General features: G+C 43.9%; 1 protein-coding gene across 1 annotated transcript in view; it reads left to right on the forward strand.

The window, feature by feature from the left end:
• The window catches only part of FSTL4 (follistatin like 4), a 297,369-nt gene that overhangs the window by 236,926 nt on the left and 35,738 nt on the right, over window positions 1-24,705 (forward strand). Inside the window, exon 8 of the mRNA XM_044227430.1 lies at window positions 2,767-2,887. Coding sequence (XP_044083365.1) covers window positions 2,767-2,887 — 121 coding nt within the window. The remainder of the gene's footprint in view (window positions 1-2,766; window positions 2,888-24,705) is intronic.

A 24,705-nucleotide genomic window follows, 5' to 3' on the forward strand; every position in this document is an offset into this window, starting at 1 on the left:
CAGAGCAATGCTTCAGAGAAAAGTCCCAGCGCTCTCACAACAATATTTTACTCCATCGGGAGCGCTGGTGTGCATCTTTTTTCTGATCATGAAAGCGCGGTGCATGCATCCACGATCCCCCTCCCCGCCGTGCCCTCTGCCAGGCTTCCTTCTGGGTCTGCACCCCCTCACCGAGCTAATTAGCCAAAAAGCGTCCTTAAAGGGCTCAAAATGGTGGCAGTGAGGCCCTCTGGAGTGTGACCAAGGCAGAGGGTCAGTGGGTCAGCTACTCTGTGGCTGCCCTCAGACAACCCCTGAGACACGGTGACTGGTGGCCTTCCCTCCCTCCTGCCACCACAGTGCTTCTGTGGAAAAGGGCAGAGGGAATGGCAAGAGGGATGGTTTGGTGTTGGCTCTAGGAGGTCAAGAGGAGTTTTGCATGTCCTGCTAATAATAATAAGAAAAGTGGGGCGCCTGGGTGGCTCAGTCGGTTCAGCATCTCCTTTGCCTCATGTCATTATCTAGGGTCCTGGGATCAAGTCCCAAATCGGTTTCCCTGCTCAGCAGGGAGTCTGCTTCTCCCTCTCTCTCTCTGCCCCTCACCCCTGCCCCCCACTTGTGCATGCTTTCTTTTTTGCTCACTCTGCTCTTTCAAATAAATACAATCGTTAAAAATAATAATAATAGGGGCAAGGTTGTCTAGGGTTTTATTACAGGACCCCTGGCATCTGCCCCTCCTGGCTCTCTGCTATCCCTTCTCTTGCTCTTTGTTTGCCCTCATTTTCCTCAGAAATGTTTCCCTTCTTGGGTTATTCAGGTCTCTGCAAGGCACTTAGAACTATTTTGGGACAAAGTGGATCTGACCCTTGGTAGGCCATCTATCCCTGCAGGCCCTTTTTTTTTTTTTTTTTAATAAAATTTCACTGGGGCGCCTGGGTGGCTCAGTCAGTTAAGCGTGTTGACTCGGTTTTGGCTCAGGTCGTGATCTCAGAGTCATGACATCGACCCCTGCCTCCAGCTCTGTACTCAGCACGGAGCAAGCTTGGGCTTCTCTCTCCCTCTCCCTCTGCCCTCCTCCCCACCCCACTCAGTCATTCGCTAATAAATATATCTTTTTATATAAATCTTTTATATAAATCTTTTTAATAAATCATTCTCTAATAAATAAATCTTAAAAATAAATAAAATTTCATTGGAACTTAGAGACACTCATTAATTTATATATTGTTAATGTTTATCTTCATGCTACAAGGCAGAGTTAAATAGTTCACAGAAACCCTATGGCCCACAAAACCAAAAATATTTGCTATCTGTCCCTTTAAGAAAAACTTTCTCGTTCTTTTTTTTTTTTTAAGGTTTTATTTATTTGACAGAGAGAGATCACAGGTAGGCAGAGAGAGAGAGAGAGAGAGGAGGAAGCAGGCTCCCTGCAGAGCAGAGAGCCCGATGTGGGACTCGATCCTAGGACCCTGAGATCATAACCTGAGCTGAAGGCAGAGGCTTAACACACTGAGCCACCAGGGTGAACCTCCCGTTCTTGTTTTAATTCTAGTTAGTTAATGCACAGTGCTATATTAGTTTCAGGTGTACAGTCTCGTGATCCAGTGCTTTCTCCCATCACCCGGTGGTCATCACAAGAGCGCTCCTTAATCCCCATCCCCTATTTCACCCATCCCCCACCAGGACCTTCCCCTCTGGCAGCCATCAGTTTGGGTTCTTGGTTTGCCTCTTTCTAATTTTTTTTCTTTGCTTTCTTGTTTTGTTTCTCAAATTCCACGTGTGCGTGCAATCATAGAGTATTTGTCTTTCTCTGACTGACTTATTTCACTTAGCATCATACTCTAGCTCTGTCTATAGTGTTGCAAGCAAATGGCAAATATCATCCTTTTTGGTGGCTGAGTAATATCCCATTGTGTATATATAGACCACATCTTCTTTATCCATTCCTCTATCGATGGACACGGGTTGTGTCCTGTTTGGTTATTATAGGTAATGCCTCTATAAACATGGGGGTGCATGTGTCCCTTTCAATTAGTATTTTTGGATTCTTTGGGTAAATACCTAGCAGTGCAATTGCTAGATCATAGGGTAGTTCGAACTTTAACTTCAGCGAAACCTCTATACTCTTTCCACAGTGGCTGCACCAATTTGCATTCTCACCAACAGGGCAAGAGGGTTCCTTTTTCTCCACGTCCTCACCAACACCTGTTGTTCCTTGAGTTGTTGATTTTAGCCTTTCTGACAGGTGTGAGATGATAGCTCATTGTGACTTTGATTTGCATTTCCCTGATAAGTGATGAGGAATATCTTTTCATGTGTCTGTCGGCCATCTGTGTATCTTCTTTGGAGAAATGTCTGTTCACGTCTTCTGCCCACTTTTTAATTGGATTATTGGGGGGGGGTGCTGAGTTTTATAAGAAAAACTCGAAGAGCTGCTCCGCAGGTGGACAAGAGCCCCCAGGAAACCAGCCAAGCAGGCTGAGGATTAGTAGTAGGAAGGAGCCCAGTTCATGGAAAACAAGAGGAATGAGTGGGAAGGTGTTTCAGCCCAGCGTCACAGAGAGTGTGAATCAGGCCTTAATTGGATAAACAAGGTTCAGGCCAATAATATGGAAGAGAGAAGGCGTTCCTGCTACCCTGGCCAGCCTGGCCCTGCCAGCAGCTCTGGCCAAATGCCTGGGTTTGGCCACAGCGTTTGTGTTTTCCTGGAAAAGCAGGAGCCTGGGCTCTCCTTCCCAGCCTACTCACTAGGGAGGCCAACCTGGTTGTCTTCCTCACCCTGTGCAGGACTTCGGAGAGGACAACTCCCTCTACATCACCAAGGTGACCACCGTCCACATGGGCAACTACACGTGCCACGCCTCCGGCCACGAGGAGCTCTTCCAGACCCACGTCCTGCAGGTGAATGGTTAGTAAATGGCTCCATGCATGTCGTCCCCTCTAAGGGCTCCCCAAACGCTGCTCATGGCAACCCACCCCACTCATGTATTCTTAAAGATGTGTCCGAGTCTAAGATAGCCCACCTGTCTCATAAGTAAAGGGGAGCAGTGGAGAAAGGCAGAGTTGGCCAACAAGTTTGTCTGTCGGCTTCCCCTGGAAGCCTCCCCTGAGGAGGTGATGGTGATGCCGGGGGCGAGTCCCTCGGGCTGATCGCGCTCAGCAGCTGAGGCTCCCGCAGACCCCTGTAGAAGATGCCCTGCCTTCCCATGGTGATGGCCGGCAGCCAGGCTCTGGAATCCAGGGAGTAGTGGACACTGTCTAAAACACACCACTGCCGTTCCAGGGACATGTGACCTGTGTCACTTGTCCATGGAGAGACACGACTTCCTCCACTGGGGACTGGTTCCCATCTCCCTCCTGGAGGGACTCAGCAATCCACAGCCGGGGCCCAGCCAAGACAGAACCTGAGCAAACGCGGGAGGTTTTCGTTGCTTCTCACAGACCCCCGTGTTGCCAGGACTCCTAGAAATGGAATTATTAACCCCTCTTGAGGACGCCAACAACAAGCTAAAATAGCCAGCGATTTCTGAGCACTCGCCCTGGCCACTCCCTGCGCTAACACATCCCATAGGCTTTCCCAGTCAGTATGGTCTAACCCATTATGGCTAAATCTCTAGGTACGGTCACTTGTCTGCAGTCACACCGCGGCTGGATGTCTTCCCAGACCCAGCACTGCGCTTTGACGTCTGTGTCGCACTGCTGGCCCGTCCAGCCTGGCCCCTCTGGCCATCAGAACAGACAAGGCGTCCCCAGGCCTTCGCAGACCTGCACCCCACAGAAGTTAGCCGTGTCCAGCCAGACCTAGCCGGGCTTCACTCCTCATCCTTAGCAGAGTGTTCATGTGTTGGTGTGGAAACTTCTAGTCAACTCTAGATCTTTTGCACCAGCTGGTGCTCAGGGCTTCTGCTCTGAGAGAAAAGAAGCAAGGTGTTAAAAATGATTACATAATGAGGCTCAGTTTCACTTTCCTCTGGAACCAGGGTAACAAGCCATTTAAAGACAACGGGGTGGTGCGCTCAGCCAGCGTCTACATTTACCCTACAGGATATTTGAGGGATTTTTATAGCCATACCTGCCTAACCCATATCCTAGTATTTGTCTTGACCGGGGACGTACTGAATTGTTTGGGGCTTTGTAGCTGGGCTTGCTGATCTGAATCCAGGCCTATGATGAAGTCACCAGATTTCTCCAGAAATAACCCAGGGGTTCCTAGTTACAACAGCCCCTGAGGGAGTTCACCCAGACCAGATTCCAAGGTCAGTCCTAAGTGCAGGCAGGTCAGCATGGTCTGCTCAGGGCAGAGCTGGAGCTCTGTGGCAGGAAGCTGGCTTTTCTGTCTGAAACTGGCAGGTGGTGCTCTGCATGGTACAATGTGGGTGACGGTTTGGTTGGGAGACAGCTCCCTGCAGTTTGCCCCGGGTCCATCATGTCCTCAGACGAGCCTGGAGAAGGGAAATAAACCATATTCACAGACTGTTCATTCTGCCCTTGGCCTCCTGCCGCCACTTCCCAAGAATAGGGGGCGCAGGGAGATGGCTTGAGCTTTGTCCCATTTATTTCCTCCAAACAACTCCCTGAGGGAGGGGAAGGGAGCCGCCTGCCGAGGAACCTGAGTACCTCACAGGTGAGAGCCTATACTAGGGCCTCTGCGATAGACTCTGGGGTCTCAGATGCCTTCATAGACTAAGTGCCAAGTCCATGCTGCCCCATGATCCCTCAGAATTCTGAGACTGAGGTCCTGATGGGGATGAGCTTATGTGTCACTCCCAGAGCTGAATACAAGAACAAGGCCCAGACCCAGGAGCACCATGAGGGATGGCTGAGTTTCAGGGAGAGAAGAGAGCCCTCCCCACCAGGAGGGAAGTGGGCTTCGCAGCTGGCATTGGAAAACCCCATTCACACCCACCCTGGCCACCCGCCGCCCCCACCCGAAGGCCCCTACAGACCTAGTCTCCACTGAAGAGACTGCTTTTGGCCCAGAAGAGTCTACACACAGCAAAACTTCCTGCTGAGAATCAAAAGAGGCCACTTGATTTCCTAACTGCAGACAGATGGAAAGCCTCTCTTGGCGCGGAAGCACCATCAGCAGTCAGAGGGGACCATGCTAGGACATTTGTGCTTTGTGATCAGTTTCCTTTGTCATTAAATTGGCCCCTGGTGCTTGGCTCCCATGACAGGCAGGCGGGGCAGCTTGGGTAGCCCTAGCTTCAGTAGCCCATGCAGTCCTGGGCTGGGCTGATTCCCAGACACTTGGGGAAACGTGTGGGTCCCCTAACCAGCTCCCTCACGGGAGCACCATGCTAACATAGGCCCAGAGTTGCCTCACAAGGACACAAGGGCACTGTCGGTTGACCTGGGAAGTAGAAGCAAGGCTTTCTGAGTATTGTAAGCTTGCTGTGTTGGACAGAAGGGGGCAAACGTCTTATCTGTATGGGAAGATGCTGAAAATAGGATTTGAAAGAGATGATTATGATAGCATCGCATGAGTACTTACTGCGTGCCATCCCTGTTTAACAGATGAGGTCACCAGGGATCCCAGCACCCAACCCTGCAGTTAGGAGCTGCAAAGCCACTCTTGACTCCAAAGCTCAGACTCCCCACACCTGCCCTGTTCTGCTGTACCCATCCTTACACAGGCATTGTGTTATTGCTGTTGGAGAATCGGATGTTGGATGTGGGTGTGGTCATTCAGCAGCTACGTTGTGCTGCTGTGGGCTATGTGCTCTGGAGGACAGGTCCCAGGAGGGCCTGGGTGTTGTGGAAGTCCCACAGTGGCGTTAGGCTCGGGGAGCTTTGCTAGACTGCTGCTTGGTGCCAGAGGCTGTCGGGCGGAGCCTGAGGAGGCTGAGAAGACACTTCTGATGCTCAGGACAGAAGGAAAGCTGCCTAGCCTAGGAGTGCCCTGAGGAAGGGGAGAGAAAGCAGCAGCAGATTCATCTGGGGGATTTGTTCCCTTTTGCCATTCATGCCAAGCATGATTGAAAACCATGAAAGCTGTCCCTGAGCTGCCCAGGTAAAACCCAGTGTGGTTGCCCAGCACAGCTGTTGGAGGTCTGGTTTGGTTCCCCCTTGGCCAGGCAGATGGCCTGTTACTTACTGAGCTGAGGCGGTGCCTGGGGCACCCAGTCAGGGAGTGATGTTCTGTTTCTATTCCTTCACAGAGCTTCTCAACCAGAGGGAAGGGGCTGGGGGTGGGGGGAGGATGAGAAAGGGCGGGAAGAGGCCCTGCCCAGTTACCTGCTTCTTGGAAGGCTCCAAGCCTTTCTAGGACTTCTCCATCCTAAGCCCCATGCAGACCCCAGCTAGCAGCCCCTGTCGCACAGAGTCAAGACATGAACCCTGAGCCAGAGGCGCCTGGGTTCAAGGGCTTGTACTGGTGTTTCCTTGACATACAAGGAAGGCAAGTAAGCTCACCTTTAAAATGGGAAGAACAGTAGTACCTCCTGCCTTAAAGACCTGATGAAATCTGATATTCCTCCAGTGCTTGGAAATCCCTGATGCAGACAGAGTTCACAGTTCAGGGTGGGACAGATATGGGAGAGATTTTGGTTGTCTCAAGCCACATGAAACTGTAGTTGGTGGACATAGATGCTCTGAATAGTGGCCCCTCAGAGAACATGCAACCCGTTATACAGATGGGAAAATCAAGACAGTGAAACTCGTCAAGTCAAAAATAAAATACTGACTTCTTTCTGGAGCTGCCCCACTCCTTGGCGGCAGGGGCCAGACCCCATACATAGGCCAGACCCCTATCTTCTGGGGGTTTTCCATCCCCAACTCTGCATTGACCTGGCTGGCTAAAGGGAGCCCTTCCAGACAACTCCTTCACTCAAATTATTAGTGTAATTTCCTCACAGAACAGGCCTCTCAGAGATGAGGCCCAAACGCTGACATGATTTATAACTTCATGCAAACCTCCCATATTGCCCTCCTAGGAAAGAGCAAGAACTTGAGACATAAATGATTAATCCATTAAAATATAAACCCCTCCAACTCCCCACAGTTCAGACAAGTAACGATTCATTCCCAAAACACAATAATCCTCTCCCAAATCTGTTGATGACTCTAGCTTGGTCCTTTTGTGAATGTGTCTCTTACTTAGGACATATTTATGCTGCCTTTCACCTTGGAAATGATCCATGTGTTCCAAAGAAAATGGGCCTTTGTGTTACATATTCAAATGTTTTCACTGGAGGGTTTTGCAAATTTAAAAGAAAATGAATGTGTTTATCCAGAATATATTAATTTCAAATGATTTTTAGTGTGTGAATTAATACAAAAGGAGAGGGGAGATGCAGGCCAGAGGAAAACAGGTGCGTCTTTGTTGCCAGCAGGAAGCTGTGCCTGCACTCCAGCCCCTCAGTCTCTCACAGTGAGAATGCCAAGCTTTTCCTGACTGGGCCCCAACCCGGTGGGAACCAGGGCTCCCGGGGTCTTTGACCCCTCCCTGACCCCCCTGTTTTTCTTGGGCTCACCTGTCCCTACGGGAGACTGCATCCTGAGCTCTGGCTCTGCTAGGAGTTAGGAGTCACAGCTTCTGCCCAAAGGAAGCAGGTGTTCCCTCAGAGCCTGGGGCCTGGTCCACACCTCGGCAGCATGTGTGGATATCTCCTCACGTATGGCAGGCAGTAAGTGCAATCCCACCGCACTGAAGGAATAATGCTTTGGTTGTTTTTTGTGTTTTTTGGTTTTTGTTTTTTAAACCTTGTTGGGCCAGTCTCCCAGTTAGCAGGCGGTCAGGTCAGGGCATGACGGGCTTCTCAGTGGAGCTCCTTGGTGCCTCGTGGGTCTCCTTCCATGTCACAGGCTCCCTTTGTGCAGGGCCTGAAGCCAGGAAGACCCAGGAGGGCCAGGACTGGGTGCAACATCCCTTCAATTGCTACTGGCCTGGCTGGGTCCCCGTGCTCTCCTCCATGCCAGTTTCTCAGGACAGACAGGCTGGGAAGCCTGAGCCACTGGTCCACAGCAGGGGGACACCAGTCTCGTGGCCCCTCCAGTCCACAGTCCCATGTTCACAGTCACATACATGCAGGTTCATTCCTGCTAGCCTTGTGTCTTGGCCCCCACCTATCTCCAAATACTCCAGCCCATGAATTTGTGCTGACAGTTCCTTGGCTGAGAATTCTCTCCCCTCCTTTCCTGCTCACCTCTTCCATCAGGGCTCCGTGTAACCTGCTTTGACCAGACACATACTGAGTTTCTCCTGCAGGCCACTCCCAGGCCATGCTCTGGAAACCCAGCAGCGAGCAGACCGAAACCTCCATTCTCACGGAGCAGGTCTAAGGGTGAGAAGTATGAAGGAGGAAAGTTAAAAAACAAAGGAACAAGGAAAGTCAGATACAAGATAGAAATGGTAGAGGGGATGGCAAGAGAAGACCTTACTGAAAAGTTAACATTTCTTTCAACTTGGTGGGAAGGTCACCAATCCTTCAGAAGGCTTTTGGCCTCAGCTCCCAGAGGACAGAATGACCATTTTTTGAGATAAGAGGGGGATAGATGGGTAGATTCGGGGAAGAAAGCTCAGAAGCTCATGCAGACATAGTAAATGCCAGGTGCTATGAAGCCAGTTGGGCTTCCAGGTATGAAGTTGAAGGGACAAGTTGGACCAAGGAGGAGTGGTCAGCTGTGTCCAGTGCTGCAGACAGCTCAGGGAGGATGGGGTCAGAGAACTGGGCATTGAGTCAGGTTTGGCATAGGGTGGGAGGTGGGCATCGCTGGAGAAGAGCCATTTCCAAGGGGCAGTGGGGACCTCTGCCTGGAAATGACCCAGGAGGCAACAGGGGAGAGAAATTTGAGCCCCCAAATATGAGCAACTCTTCAGAGTGCTTCCAAGGGGGAAAACGGGGCAGCACTGGGGAAAGAATTTGGGGGAAATAGAAGTTTGGGAGTTTTTTAAGATGGAAATTAAAAGTTTTCTATAGGCTCATTAGGAATGAGTTTTCTATAGGCTCATTAAGAATGAGTTTTCTATAGGCTCATTAGGAATGCTCATTAGGAAGAGGGAAAGGGGCGCAGGAGGAGGAGAGAAGTACAGGGAACATCCTAGAGTGGGTGGGAGGAGGAGAGCACCTGCCCCGCCTGGCAGTCCACTCCAGAGGGAGGCAAGGGAGAGAGCCCCAGCCCCTGAAGAGGCTGCAGGAGAAGCAGTGTCTCCAGGCTTCCATTTGGGTAAGAAGGTGAAAAAAAGTTCATACTAGAATTTGAGGATATTGGACATTTTACTCATGGCTGAACATGAGTTCCAGAAGGTGACAACCGAAGGTCTGGGGGATACGGTACACCCCACAGGCACAGGCATCTAATGAAGACTGATGTGACCCTGAATCGGGGACATGAGGGAAAGTGTCCTCACAGTCCCCATTTGTGGAGTCAGGGCAAGAGGGGGAAGAGGGGGCTCTGGCAGATGGAACAGGCCTGAGACCCCCTCGATAGTCTGGCAGATCGAGGGACGGAAGTCAGAGGAGGAGTAATCTCAGCCCCCAGGAGGACAGTGGCTCATGGAAACCTAACAGCCAGCAGAGGGGCCTCGCACTGTGAGCAACCCCACCCGGGGGAAGTGTCTTTGTCTGCAGACCTGTATTTTTAAGTGAATGACTCATTCCACATCCTTGACTTTCAGTCCAGCTGCATTTCGTTCTAGAATAGGGCTGAACATTTCAGTTCAAAGTTAGCCCTGAATTGGTCTTTGAGTGACTGCAAGTCAGAACTAAGTCTAGGGCTCACCCAGAGGCTGATAACTAGAAGCGGATCCTCCAGCCCCAGCCCAGACCTCCGGGATCAGACATTGTAGAGTAGGCACCAGTGCTGTTTTAACAAGCCCCCGAGGGGATGCAGAAACACAGTCTAGTTTGAAAACTTCATGGGTCCACAGATTCTATCAGAGGTCAGGGTTGAGGCAAAGGACAGTCTTCAAGGCTGGTGCTGACCACTGGGCATCTCACTGAAGAAGAGGTCAGTCCACAAACCACGGGTTTAGATTCCCCAGTTCAACAGACAAAGTATAAGTAAAGTAGCTCAGTACTTATCTTGTGAGGTGGAGAGTGGATCCTGCTCTCTTCTGGCAATTCTTCCCCCACCCCTGTCCCCATGCACCAACAGCCCCCCTCTAGTAATAATGCTCATAGCACCTGGAGTTCACAGTTGAACCACCTTCCCCCAGACAGCAAGCTCCACCGGGTCCCTGCTCTGCCCCTAATGCCTGGCACTTTGGTGGTATTTAATAAATGTTGGCTGCACATAATGAATTGACAGAACTTGCTAAAACCAATCCACGCCATTAGTATGGTGCCTGACTCAGAGTTGGGGGATTCCTTCAGCCCTCCCCTGGCCCTAACCTCCCCCACCCCTGCTTTGCACATTTGCTAGTGTCCTATTTTGTAATATCTGGTAGGAAACAGTGCCCATCATCACCCCGCCTTTCAAAATTTCCTCAGCTGTCCTGGCACATTTTTTTCTTCTGGGTAACTTCTGGGTTGAGCCCCCACCGACTGATTTTCATTGCAATTAGATTAAATGTTTGGCTTAATTTGGACTATCTCTTTTCTTAACTGCAGTAAATCTTCCATTCCCAGAACATGACTCTCCAATTATTGAAGTCTTTTTTTTTATGTCCTCAGTGAGATTTTAGATTTTTTTCATTTAGGTCCAGAGTGATTTCTGTTTGCTGCCAGGAAGTAAGCTATTAGTTTTCTAGGTTTTGGTGCTGGGACCCCTCTCTGCACTCACTTATTGAAACTTACTACTTTGGGGCTCATTATCTAGAGCATAACAAGGTAAAATATCATTTTTCTACATCCTTTTAATACTTCTCATTTCTTGCCTTCAATCGACAATCACACCTTGACTCATGTTAAGAGTCTGATATTGCCTTCTTTCTCTTTTACTTTTTTTTTCTGACTTAATGTTTCACAATTCCATAAAGAATGGTGCTATTTCTTCTTTTTATGGAGATATTCCTCTGTTGGAAACAAATATCATTCTATTCCTATTTTATTGAGGTTTTTTCCTCTAAGAAATTGATTCTGAATTTTTTTTCAAAAGCCCTTTCAGTGTCTAGCAAGAGAATCAAATGATTTTTCTTTTTTGACTGCTTTGGATTTTGGAGGTGATTAATTACAGATTTCCTGATAGTTAGCCATTGAAACATATTATGCTTGGTCACGGTGTGCTCTTTTAACACCAGGCTAGTCTTGATTTACTAATATGTCACTTGGGATTTTGGTATGTCCAGTCAAAGTGAATTAGGTCTGTAGTCCTCTTTTTTTGTACTCTCTTTGACAGGTTGTGGTGCCCAGGTTATAAAATTTGCAACATCTTCTCTGTCTTATGCTCTAGGAATTATCGATTCCTTAAATATACAAAATACCCTCCTATGAAACTACTCAGGGTGCCTATGGGTTAGTAGCAATTTTTTATTAACATATAATTATTTGTCCCAGGGGTACAAGTCTGTGAAGCATCAGTCTTACACAATTCACAGTGCTCACCATAGCCCATACCCTTCCAATGTTCATCACCCAGCCACCCTATCCCTCCCCACCCCCTCAACTCCAGCAACCCTCAGTTTGTTTCCTGAGATTAAGAGTCTCTTATGGATTGTCACCCTCTCTGGTTTCATCTTATTTCATTTTTTCCTTCCTTCCCCTATGCTCCTCTGTCTTATTTCTCTTATTCCTTGTATCAGTGAGATCATACGATAATTGTCTTTCTCTATTGACTTATTGTGCTTAGCATAATACCCTCTAGTTCCACCCACATCATTGCAAATGGCAAGATTTCAGGGGTATTTATGGCTGCATAATATTTGTGTGTGTGTGTGTGTACATACATACATGCATATACATTCCACCTCTTTATCCATTCATCTGTTGATGGACATCTGGGCTCTTTCCATAGTTTGGCTATTGTGGACATTGCTGCTATAAACATTTGGGTGCACCTGCCCCTTCAGATCACTACATTTGTAGCTTTGGGGTAAATAGTTGGTAGTGATTTCCTGGGTCATAGGGTAACAACTTTTCAAGGAACATCCATACTGTTTTCCAGGTTGCACTCCCACCAATAGTGTAGGAGGGTTCCTCTTTCTCTGCATCCTTGTCAATGCCTGTCATTTCCTGAGATGTTAATTTTAGCCATTCTGACTGGTGTGAATTGGTATCTCATTGTGGTTTTGATTTGTATTTCCCTGATGCCGAGGGATGTAGAATACTTTTTCATGTGTCTGTTGGCCATCTGGAGGTCTTCTTTGCAGAAATGTCTTCATGTCCTCTGCCCATTTCTTGATTGGATTATTTGTTCTTTGAGGGTTGAGTTTGATAAGTTCTTTATAGATTTTGGATATTAACCCTTTAGCTGATATGTCATTTGCAAATGCCTTCTCCCATTCTGTCAGTTGTCTTTTGGTTTTGTTGACTGTTTCCTTGGCTGTGCACAAGCTTTTGATCTTGATGAAATTTTTGCCCTTGCTTCCTCTGCCTTTGGCGATGTTTCTAGAAAGAAGTTGCTGTGGTTGACATTGAAAAGGTTGCTGCCTGTGTTCTCCTCTAGGATTTTGATGGGTTCCTTTCTCACATTGAGGTCTTTCATCCATTTGAGTCTATTTTTCTGTGTGGTATAAGGAAATGGTCCAGTTTCATTCTTCAACATGTGGCTGTCCAATTTTCCCAACACCATTTGTTGAAGAGACTGTCTTTTTTCCATTAAACATTCTTTCCTGATTTGTTGAAGATTAGTTGACCACACAGTTGAGGGTCTATTTCTGGGCTCTCTATTCTGTTCCACTGATCTTTGTGTCTGTTTTTGTGCCAGTACCATACTGTCTTGATGATGACAGCTTTGTAACAGAGCTTGAAGTCTGGAATTGGAATGCCACCAGCTTTTGCTTTCTTCTTCAATATTCCTCTAGCTATTCAGGGTCTTTTCTGGTTCCATACAGATTTTAGGATTATTTGTTCTAGCTCTGTGAAAGAAGTTGATGGTATTTTGATAGGGATTGCATTAAACATGTAGATTGCTCTAGGTAGCATAGATATTTTCATAGTATTTGTTCTTCCAATCCATGAGCATGGCACATTTTTCCATTTCTTTGTGTCTTCCTTAATTTCTTTCATGAGTATTCTATAGTTTTCTGAGTACAGATTCTTTGCATCTTTGGTTAGATTTATTCCTAGGTGTCTTATGGTTTGGGGTACAGTTGTAAATGGGACTGAGTCCTTAATTACTCTTTCTTCCATCTTAGTGTTGGTGTATAGAAATACAACTACTTTCTGGACACTGATTTTACATCCTGACACTTTACAGAATTCCTGTATGATTTCTAGCAGCGTTGGGGTGGAGTCTTTTGGGTTTTCCACACATCATCTGAAAAGGGTAAGAGTTTGACTTCTTTGCTGATTCAGTTGCTTTTACTTCTTTTTGTTGTCTGATTGCTGAGGCTAGCACATCTAGAACTATGTTGAACAGACGTGATGATAGTGGACATCCTTAGTGTTCCTGACCTTAGTGGAAAAGCTCTCAGTTTTTTCTGACCTTAATGGAAAAGCTCTCAGTTTTTCCTCCATTGAGAATGATATTTGCTGTGGGTTTTTCATAGATGGCTTTGATGATATTGAGTGATATGTGTATCCTCTATGCCTACACTGTGAAGAGTTTTGATCAAGAAAGGATGCTGTACTTTGTCAGATGCTTTTTCTGCATCTATTAAGAGTGTCATATGGTTCCTGTGCTTTCTTTTATTAATGTATTGTATCACATTGATTGATCTGTGGATGTCGATCCAACTTTGTAGCCCAGGAATAAGTCCTACTTGGTCGTGGTGAATAATCCCTTTAATGTACTGTTGGGTCCTATTGGCTAGTATTTGGGGGAGAATTTTTGCTTGTGTCTCTTCAGGAATATTGGTCTGTAATTCTCCTTTTTGTGGGATCTTTGTCTGGTTTGGGGATCAAGGGAATACTGGCCTCCTAAAATGAGTTTGGGAGTTTTCCTTCCATTTCTATTTTTTGGAACAGTTTCAGGAGAATAGATATTAATTCTTCTCTAAGTGTTTTGTAGAATTCCCCTGGGAAGCTCTCTGGCCCTGGGCTCTTGTTTGTTGGGAGATTTTGGATGAATGCTTCAATCTCCCTACTGGTTATGGTTCTGTCCAGGTTTTCTATTTCTTCCTGGTTCAGTTTTGGTAGTTTTTGTGTCTCTAGGAGTGCATCCATTTCTTCCAGATATTCTAATTTGCTGGTGTATTGTTTTCTCATAATATGTTCTTACAATTGTATTTCTTTGGTGTTGGTTGTGATCTTTCCTCTTTCATCATGATTTTATATATTTAGGTGCTTTCTCTTTTCTTTTTGATAAGTCTGGCCAGGGGTTTACCAATCATAGTAATTCTGTCAAAGAACGATCTTTTTGTTTCATTGATTTGTTCTACTGGGGTTTTTTTTGTTTATATTTTATTGATTTCTGCTCTAATCTTTATTATTGCTGTTCTTCTGTTGGTTTAGGGTTTCTTTGATGTTCTTTCTGCAGCTGCTTTAGGTATAGGGTTGGGTGGTGTACTTGAGAACTTTCTTGTTTCTTGAGACTTATTGCTATATTCTTTCCTCCTAGAACCACCTTTGCTGCATCTCAAAGGTTTTGAACAGTTGTGTTTTCATTTTCATTTGTTTCCATGAATTTTTTAAATTTTCCTTTAATTTCCTGGTTGACCCACTCCTTCTTTAGTAGGATGCTCATTAGCCTCCATGTATTTGAGTTGTTTCCAACTTTCCTCTTGTGATTGAATTCTACCTTCAGGTCATTGTGGTCTGAAAACATGCAGGGAATGATCCCAGTCTTTTGGTATCGGTTGAGACCTGATTTGTGAACCAGGATGTGATCTATTCTAGAGAATGTCCAGGTGCACTAGAGAAAAATGTGTGTTCTATTGATTTGGAATGGAATGTTCAGAATACATATGTGATGTCCATCTGGTCCAGTGTGTTATTTAAAGCCTTTATTGCCTTGTTGATCTTTTGCTTAGATACTTGTCCATGTCACTGAGAGGGGTATTAAAGTCCCCTACTATTATTGTATTATTGTCTATGTGTTCCTTTGATTTTGTTATTAATTGGTTTATATAGTTAGTTGGCTGCTCCCATGTTAGGGGCATAGATATTTAAAATTGTTAGATCTTCTTGTTGGACAGACCCTTTGAGTATGATATGGTGTCCTTCCCCATCTCTTATTATGGTCTTTGGTTGAAAATCTAATTTGCCTGAAATAAGGATTGCCACCCCAGCTTTCTTTTGATGTCCATTAGCATGGTAAATGGTTTTCCACCCCTTCACTTTAGATCTGGAGGTGTCTTTGGGTCTAAAATGAGTTTCTTGTAGACAGAATATTGATGGTTTTGATTTTTTATCCATTCTGATATCCTGGGTCTTTTGATTGGGACATTTAGCCCATTTACATTCAGGGTCACTCTTGAAAGATAAGAATTTAGTGTCATTGTATTGCCTGTAAGGTGACTGTTACTGTATATTGTCTCTGTTCCTTTCTAGTCTATGTTACTTGTAGGCTCTCTCTTTGCTTAGAGGACCCTTTTCAATATTTCCTGTAGGGCTGATTTGGTGTTTGCAGGTTCTTTTAGTTTTTGTTTGTCCCGGAAGCTTTTTCTCTCTCCTTCTATTTTCAATTAGAGTCTACCTGGATATAATATTCTTGGCTGCATCGTTTGCTCATTTAGTGCTCTGAATATATTATACCAGTCTTTTCTGGCCTGCTAGGTCTCTGTTGATAGGTCTTCTGCCAATCTAATATTCATACCATTGTAGATTACAGACTTCTTGTCCCGATCTGCTTTCAGGATTTTCCCTTTGTCTCTGAGACTTGTAAGTTTTACTATTTGATGACAGGGTATTGACCTATTTTTATTGATTTTTGAGGGGCGTTCTCTTTGCCTCCTGGATTTTAATGCCTGATTCCTTCCCCAAATTAGGGAAATTCTCTGCTATAATTTGTTCCAATATACCTTCTTCCTCTCTCTCTTTCTACTTTTTCTGGAATCCCAATTATTCTAATATTCTTTTGTCTCATGGTATCACTTATCTCTCACATTCTCCCCTTGTGGCCCAGTAGTTGCTTATCTCTCTTTTCCTGAGCTTCTTTATTCTCCATCATTTGGTCTTCTATATCACTAATTTTCTCTTCTGTCTCATTTATCCTAGCAGTAAGAGCCTTCATTTTTATTGTACCTCATTAATTGCCTTTTTTATTTTGACTTGGTTAGACTTTAGTTCTTTTATTTCTCCAGAAAGGGATTCTCTATTATCTTCTATGCTTTTTTCATGCCCAGCTAGTAACTTTATCATCATTCTGAACTCTGGTTCTAACATCTTACTAATGTCCATATTGATTAGGTCCCTGGCTATTGGTACTGCCTCTTTTTCTTTTTTTGGAGGTGAGTTTTTCCATTTTGTCATTTTGTCCAGAGAAGAATAGATGAATGAGAGAAGAAAATTCTAAAAGATTTACAACAACCACAGAAAAATACATACTAAACAAATCAAAAAAGACCAAAAACCAGGGTGAAAAGAAAGGAAAAAAAAAAGAAAGAAAAAGGAATATTATCAGGATGGGGAATAGAACAGAGCCACATACTAGAATTTGGATGTACTTTGGTCTGTTAGAAGAAACTGTATCCCAAAATTTCAAAGAAAGAAAAATTTATATATATAAAAAATAAGGTTAAATACAACAAAGGGATGGACTATGACTGTAAAAATGAAAATTTAAAAAAGATTTTAAAAAAGGAATTCATAAGATGTTGGTTAAAATGGAATGAAGAACAATTAAAAAATAGAAAAAGAAAAAAGTAAAAATTTTAAAAATTAACTTTCAAAGACTAAAGAATCATGGGGGAAAGCCAGGAATTCTATGTGCTGTATTCCCATAGCTCTGGAGTTTTACAGTTCTCTCTTTTTTTTTTTTTCAATTTATTTATTTTCAGAAAAACATTATTCATTATTTTTTCACCACACCCAGTGCTCCATGCAAGCCGTGCCCTCTATAATACCCACCACCTGGTACCCCAACCTCCCACCCCCCCGCCACTTCAAACCCCTCAGATTGTTTTTCAGAGTCCATAGTCACTCATGGTTCACCTCCCCTTCCAATTTACCCAAATTCCCTACTCCTCTCTAACGCCCCTTGTCCTCCATGCTATTTGTTATGCTCCACAAATAAGTGAAAACATATGATAATTGACTCTCTCTGCTCGACTTATTTCACTCAGCATAATCTCTTCCAGTCCCGTCCATGTTGCTACAAAAGTTGGGTATTCATCCTTTCTGATGGAGACATAATACTCCATAGTGTATATGGACCACATCTTCCTTAACCATTCATCCGTTGAAGGGCATCTTGGTTCTTTCCAAAGTTTGGCGACTGTGGCCATTGCTGCTATAAACATTGGGGTACAGATGGCCCTTCTTTTCAAGACATCTGTATCTTTCAGGTAAATACCCAGGAGTGCAATTGCAGGGTCATAGGGAAGCTCTATTTTTAATTTCTTGAGGAATCTCCACACTGTTCTCCAAAGAGGCTGCACCAACTTGCATTCCCACCAACAGTGTAAGAGGGTTCCCCTTTCTTTTCGATCAGTGAACTTGGTCTTGGCTGGCTGTTCTTGCTGATCTCTCAGGGAGGAGCCTATTGCAGTGGTTCTCAAATGTATTTGCCCAAGGCAAAATTGCACCACCCTTGCCAGGGGCCAGGCTAAGTAACCTGTGCAGTTTTGGTCTTGGGAGCTTTTGTTCCCTGAGCACTTTCCATAGAGCTTTAGAGGACAGGTATGAAGATGGTGGCCTCCCAATCTCTGACCCAGAGGAGCCAAGAGCTTGGAGCCCCACTCCTCAGTGTGCCTTCAGAGAAAAGCAGTCAGTCCTTCCTGTCTCTCTGGTCTCTGGACACACTCTGAGCTCACCCAGCCTGTGACCATGCATTTCTATATCTGGGGCATGGACCCATTTGGAGTCTCCAAACCCAGCCGATTCCTGTAGCACTCCCACACCACTCCTACTGGAGGAGGAAGGGGCAAGTCTCCCCAGATCTGCCTATTGGGTCCCTGTTCTTTAAGCAGGGGCCCAACTATGCTGTGGATCATTGTTCATGGCAATGCCGAGCTGAGAGCTCACTCTTCAGCTCTGTCTCTGCATCCCATTTCCCAACCCCAACACCTGGGGGCTCTGCCACACTCAGACACCCCTGGCCTTTATGTGACCGAACAGGTCCTGAGACCACACTGTCCCTGCATGGGCACCACCCCCCCTTAGCCTCTGGAGCAATGTCCCTCAGCGGAGCAAACTTCTAAAAGTTCTGACTCCGTGCTTCTCGGCTCTATCACTTGCCAGGAGCCAGACCTTTCCCCCACAGCCTATCTTCCTGTATATCAACTCAGATTCACTTTTCCACACGTCTTAACTTCCAGAAAGTGGTCGCTTTTCTGTTCATAGAATCGCTGATGCTATTTTGTTCGATCTCCTGTTGAGTTCATAGGTGTTCAGAATGGTTTGAAAACTATCTAGCTGAATTCCTGGCACCAGATGAAATTTAGGTCTGCTATTCCTCTGCTGTCTTGCTCCTGCCCCTCCTAGGAGCACTATTTTTAACAGCTTTATTGGGGTGTAATTGATTTACCAAAAAAAAAATACTTAATGCATACAGTTTGTATATTGGGACTCATATACATGGGACATAGCCCTGATATATCGCCACAATCCAGGTAATACACATATCTATCACCTCCAAAAGTTTCCTTGTGTTCCTTTGTTTTGTTTTTGTTTGCGATAAAAACCTGTCACATGAGATCTCCCACTGTTAATAGATTTTTTAATGTATAGTACAGTATTTTTGACTATAGGACTCATGATATGCAGAAGATCTCTAGGACTCATTCATCTTGCATAACTGTAAGTAGCACTTGAAAATTTTTCAAATATTCTCTTCCTGATTAATTCTTCTCCATACTTTTAAGTTTCCTTTTTCTTCTTGTTGAAGTATTATCAACATACAGTATCCTATTAGTTTCAGGTGTGCATCATAATAATTCAGCATTTTTGTACATTATGAAATGATGTCAATGATAAATTGTTACCATCTGTCACTAGGCACGGTTGTTACAATATTATTGATTATATTCCCTATGCTATAAATTTCATCCCATTGACTTGTTTTATAAATGGAAGTTTCTACCTCTTCATCCCCATCCCCTCTTCTTCCCACTCCACAACCCCTCCACCCTCTGGTAATGAGCAGTGTTTTTCCTGTATCTATGAATCTGTTTTTGCTTTGTTTGTTCATTTGTTTTGTTTTTTTAAATTCCATGTATAAGTTAAATCATACAATATGTGTCTTTATCAGATTTCACTCTTACTTTATTTAGTGTAATACCCTTTAGGTTCTGCAATGATGTCACAAATGGTAATATTTCATTCTTTTTTATGGCTGAGTAATATTTTACTGTGTGTGTGTGTGTGTGTGTGTGTGTGTGTATCATCTTTATCCATTCCTCTATGATTCCATTCTACTTAGATTGCTTCATATGCTGGCTCTTGTAACTAATGCTGTAGTTAACATCAGTATGCATTCATGTGTTCAGATTGGGGTTCTTGTTTTCTTCAGATAAATGCCCAGAAGTGAATTGCTGGCTCATATAGTAACTTTCAACTTTTTGACGAACCCCCACACTCTTCTTCACAGTGGCTGCGTCAATAGATATTCATACCAACAGTTCACAAGGGTTCTCTTTCTTCTACAGTCTCACCCATGCTTGTTATTGTCTTTTTGATATTAGCCAATCTGGACAGGTGTGAAGTGAAGTCTCATTGTGGTTCTGTTTTGCCTTTCCCTGATGATGAGTGATGAAGAGAACCTTTTCATATCCCTCTTGGATCTCTATGTTGTCTTTGTAAGAACATCTATTCAAGTCCTCTGTCCATTTCTTCATTGGGTTATTTGTGTATTTTTTGTGTTGTGTAGGTGCTTTAAACTTACTTTGGATACTAACTCCTTAGCAGACATAAGATTTGCAAATACATTCTCCCATTCAGTAAGTTGCCTTTTCATTTGTTGATCATTTCCTTTGCTGTGCAAAAGCTTTCTAGTTTGATGTAGTCCCATTTATATTGGCTTTTGCTGCTGTTGTCTGAAGAGATGGGTCCAAAAACAGATCACTAAGCCTGATGTCAGAGAGCTTACCACCTATGGTTTCTCTTAGGAGTTTTTTGGTCTTAGGTATTACACTCGAGTCTTTAAACCAATTTTAATTTAATTTTTGCATGTAGCTGTCCAGTTTTCCCAACAGTATAGAGGAGACTCACTTTTCCCCCACTGTATACTCTTGCTTTCTTTATCATAGATATATTGACCATTATATATGTGAGTTTTTTCCTGGGCTTTCTGTTTTATCCCATTGATTTGTGTGTTCTTTTTTGTGCCAGTACCAGACTATTTTGGTTAATATAGTTTTATAGCATAGTTTGAAATCAGGGAGTGTGAAACCTTCAGTTTTCTTCTTCTTTTCCAAGATGGCTTTGTCTATGTCTTTTGTGGTCCATACAGATTTTAGGATTCTTTGTTCTAATTATGCAAAAAATGCCTTTGGCATTTTGTTGGGGATTGCAGTGAATCTGTAGATTGCTTACAGTAGTATGGATATTTTAACAACATTAATTCTCCCAGTCCATGAGCACAGAATCTTTCCATTTATTTGTGTCTCCTTCAGTTTCTTTCATGAGATGCTTAGAGTTTTCAGAGTACAAATCTTTCACCTCCTTGGTTAAGTTTATTCCTAGGTATTTTATTCTTTTTTTTAAGATTTTATTTATTTATCGGACAGACAGAGATCACAAGTAGGCAGAGAGGTAGGCAGAGAGAGAGAGAGAGGAAGGGAAGCAGGCTCCCTGCTGAGCAGGGAGCCTGATGCGTGGCTCAATCCCAGCACCCTGAGATCATGACCTGAGCCGAAGGCAGAGGCTTAACCCACTGAGCCACCCAGGTGCCTCTATTTTATTCTTTTTTGATGGAATCATAAGTGGGATTATTTTCTTAATTTCTCTTTCTAATAGCTTATTAGTATATAGAAATTGAGCCAATTTGCTTGTTGATTTTGTATGCTTTGAGTTTACTGCAAACATTTATCAGTTCTAGTAGGTTTTTGGTGCAGTCTAGAGTTTTCCATATATAGTATCATGTCATTTGCAAATAGAGACAGTTTTACTTTTTTCTTTCCAATTTGGCTGCATTGTATTTCTTTTCTTGCCTAATTGCTGTGGCTAGAACTTCCAGTACTGTGTTGCATAAAAGTGGCAAGAGTGGGCATTCTTGTCTTGTTACTGACCTTAGAGGAAAAGCTTGCAACTTTTCACCATTGACTGTGATGTTTGCTATGGGTTTGTCATATATGGCCTTTATTATGTTGTGGTATGTTCCTAGACCCACTTTGTTGAGAGTTTTTATCATTACGATTTCAAGTGATCCATTTCATTAGGATTTTCATATTTATTACCTGTAATTGAAATAGTATTTTCATATTTTTAAATTCTCTGTGTTCTGTTTTTTAATTGATCAATCTTTCCAGAGATTAGTCTCTTATTGATAGATAGATAGATAGATAGATATACACACACATATATACATACAGCCAGCCTTCGATTTATCTGTCAGTTCCATTCTTTTTTGACTAACTGATTCATTCCCTTCTGCTTTCTCTATTGATTCTTCCCTCACCTTCTTTAGATCTACTTTATGTGTGTTAGGCAGTCTTGTATAAAAAAATGGTGATCTAGCAAGAGCCCAAGTTGATTAACTTCCAGGTCATGGCCACCCACACTGTAGAACTCAGAATGCTCTACCACCTTCTCCAACTCCCCACCAGTCCAGTGCTCCTCAACCCCCCAGTTCTAGCTCTGTGCCCTTGAATAACACCCTCCTGACCAAAACACTACTACCTATTCTACTTGAACCCCATTCTTGTCTCTTCCAAATTGATGGTGTAGGGGATTTGCCTAGATAAATTATTATTCCTTTCCACTTTGAACAAAATAGTCAGAGAAGGGATATCAATGTACCTGTTCTAAGCAGCCCTCTAGATATGCCTTAGCTAGAGCCCTATTTACATCCTCCATCCCAGTGGCCTGAGCTGCAACTAGACTCTTCTGCCACACCCTGGAACTCTTCCCCAGAAACACCAATAGAGAAACTAGGAAATTACTCACATTGTGTTCTTGTTGGGTCTCTGTGCACTTTGTCACAGGTTGCCTCTGAGTTTTTCTTAGAGAAACAACTCTGGGATATTTTCAAGGTGGGTTCATGCCCTTTGCTGATTTTTCCATTTGACTTTCTCTTCAGCCCCCTAGCTTTGCCCTGTAGGTGAACCAGAGGAAAGATTAGAAACTCAGACTAAGCTAATCAGACCACTAGTAGCCTCCTAAGGAGTTCTGACAGGAGTTGCACAGTCCACTTCTCACAACGAGGCAATGGAGTTTTTCCTTAGTCCTCAGGCTTCCCAAGCACAGATCACTAGAAATCTTGCTCATTTTCTGGGATTAACAATTGTATATCCTTCTACCTAAGCATCAATGTGTTCTACTCTGCTCCCAAGGAAAATCTCTCTCCTAAAGTATGGGGACACTTTGCCTTATCAGGTAATAGGAGTGTCCAGATACCTTTGGAGAAATGTAGTGGCCTGCTTCATGAGGAATCCATCTTCCACCTTCCCAAAAGGTGTGTGTTGAGTGGAATATCCAGGTGTCATTACATAAGATAATTGGAAACCATTTTGGACATATGTAGAGTAAAATATATGGATAGGTAAGAGCCCTCATTCTCACTGAAAATGGTAATTATTTTCTAGGCCCAGAGCTAGGAGTAAAAGGAAAGATTCTCCCAACAATCTTTACTTCCTTCAGGGACCTCCCCCAACAGATGGCCCAAATAAGAAAGGTCAGAGATCTGTGGTGAGTGGAGACACCTTGCTCACCCATGTTCTTCTTCTTTTTTTTTATTAAGATATAATGTATTATTTGCCCTGGGGTACAGGCCTGTGAATCATCAGGCTTACACATTTCATAACACCATAGCACATACTCCGCCCAACATCCATAACCCAGCCACCCTATTCCTACCCCCTCCAAACACCCAACAACCCTCAGTTTGTTTCATGAGATTAAGAGTCTCTTATGGAACCAGGTGGTGGGTATTATAGAGGGCACAGCTTGCATGGAGCACTGGGTGTGGTGAAAAAATAATGAATACTGTTTTTCTGAAAATAAATAAATTGGAAAAGAGTCTCTTATGGTTTGTCTCCCTCCCAATCCATTCTTGTTTAATTTTTTCCCTCCCTACCCCCCACAACCCCCCACCTTGCTTCTCAAATTCCTCATAACAGAGATCATATGATAATTGTCTTCCTCTGATTGATTTACTTCGCTTGGCATGATACCCTCTAGTTTCATCCATGTCATTGCAAATGGCAGGATTTCATTTCTTTTGATGGTTGCATAGTATTCCATTGTATGTATATACCACATCTTCTTTATCCATTCATCTGTTGATGGACATCTGGGCTCTTCCCATAATTTGGCTATTGTGGACATTGCTGCTATAAATATTTGGGTGCACATGCCCCTTTGGATCACTACATTTGTATCTTTGAGGTAAATACTCAGTAGTGATTTCCTGGGTCATAGGGTAGCTCTATTTTCAACTTTTTGAGGAACCCCCATACTGTTTTCCAGAGTGGCTGCACCAACTTACATTCCCACCAACTGTGTAGGAGGGTTCCCCTTTCTCCACATCCTCGCCAACATCTGTTGTTTCCTGACTTTTTCATTTTAGCCACTGTGACTGGTTTGAGGTGGTATCTTATTGCAGTTTTGATTTGTATTTCCCTGATGCCGAGTGATGTGGAGCACTTTTTCATGTGTCTGTTGGCCATCTGAATGTCTTCTTTGCAGAAATGTCTGTTCATGTCCTCTGCCCACTTCTTGATTGGATTATTTGTTCTTTGGGTGTTGAGTTTGATAAGTTCTTTATAGATTTTGGATATTAACCCTTTATCTGATATGTCATTTGCAAATACCTTCTCCCATTCTGTCAGTTGTCTTTTGGTTTTGTTGACTATTTCCTTGGCTGTGCAAAAGCTTATGATCTTGATGAGGTCCCAACAGTTCCTTTTTACCCTTGCTTCCCCTGCCTTTGGTGATGTTTCTAGAAAGAAGTTGCTGTGGTTGACATTGAAGAGGTTGCTGCCTGTGTTCTCCTCAAGGATTTTGATGGGTTCTTGTATCACACTGAGGTCTTTAATCCATTCTGAGTCTATTCTTGGGTGTGGTATAAGGAAAAGTTCAGTTTCATTCTTCTGCATGTGGCTGTCCAATTTTCCCAACACCATTTGTTGAAGAGATTGTCTTTTTTCCATTGGATATTCTTTCCTGCTTTGCCAAAGATAGTTGACCAGACAGTTGACAGAGATAGGGCTCTCTGTTGTGTTCTGTTGATCTATATGTCTGTTTTTGTGCCAGTACCATACAGTCTTGATGATGACAGCTTTGTAACAGAGTTTGAAGTCTGGAATTGGGATGCCACCAACTTTGGTTTTCTTTTTCAACATTCCTCCTAGGGTCTTTTTTTGGTTCCATACAAATTTTAGGATTATTTGTTCCAGCTCTGTGAAAGAAGTTGATGGTATTTTGA

The sequence above is a fragment of the Neovison vison genome, chromosome 1 (assembly GCF_020171115.1).
Source record: "Neovison vison isolate M4711 chromosome 1, ASM_NN_V1, whole genome shotgun sequence".
In the NCBI taxonomy this organism is placed as follows: Eukaryota; Metazoa; Chordata; class Mammalia; order Carnivora; family Mustelidae; genus Neogale; species Neogale vison.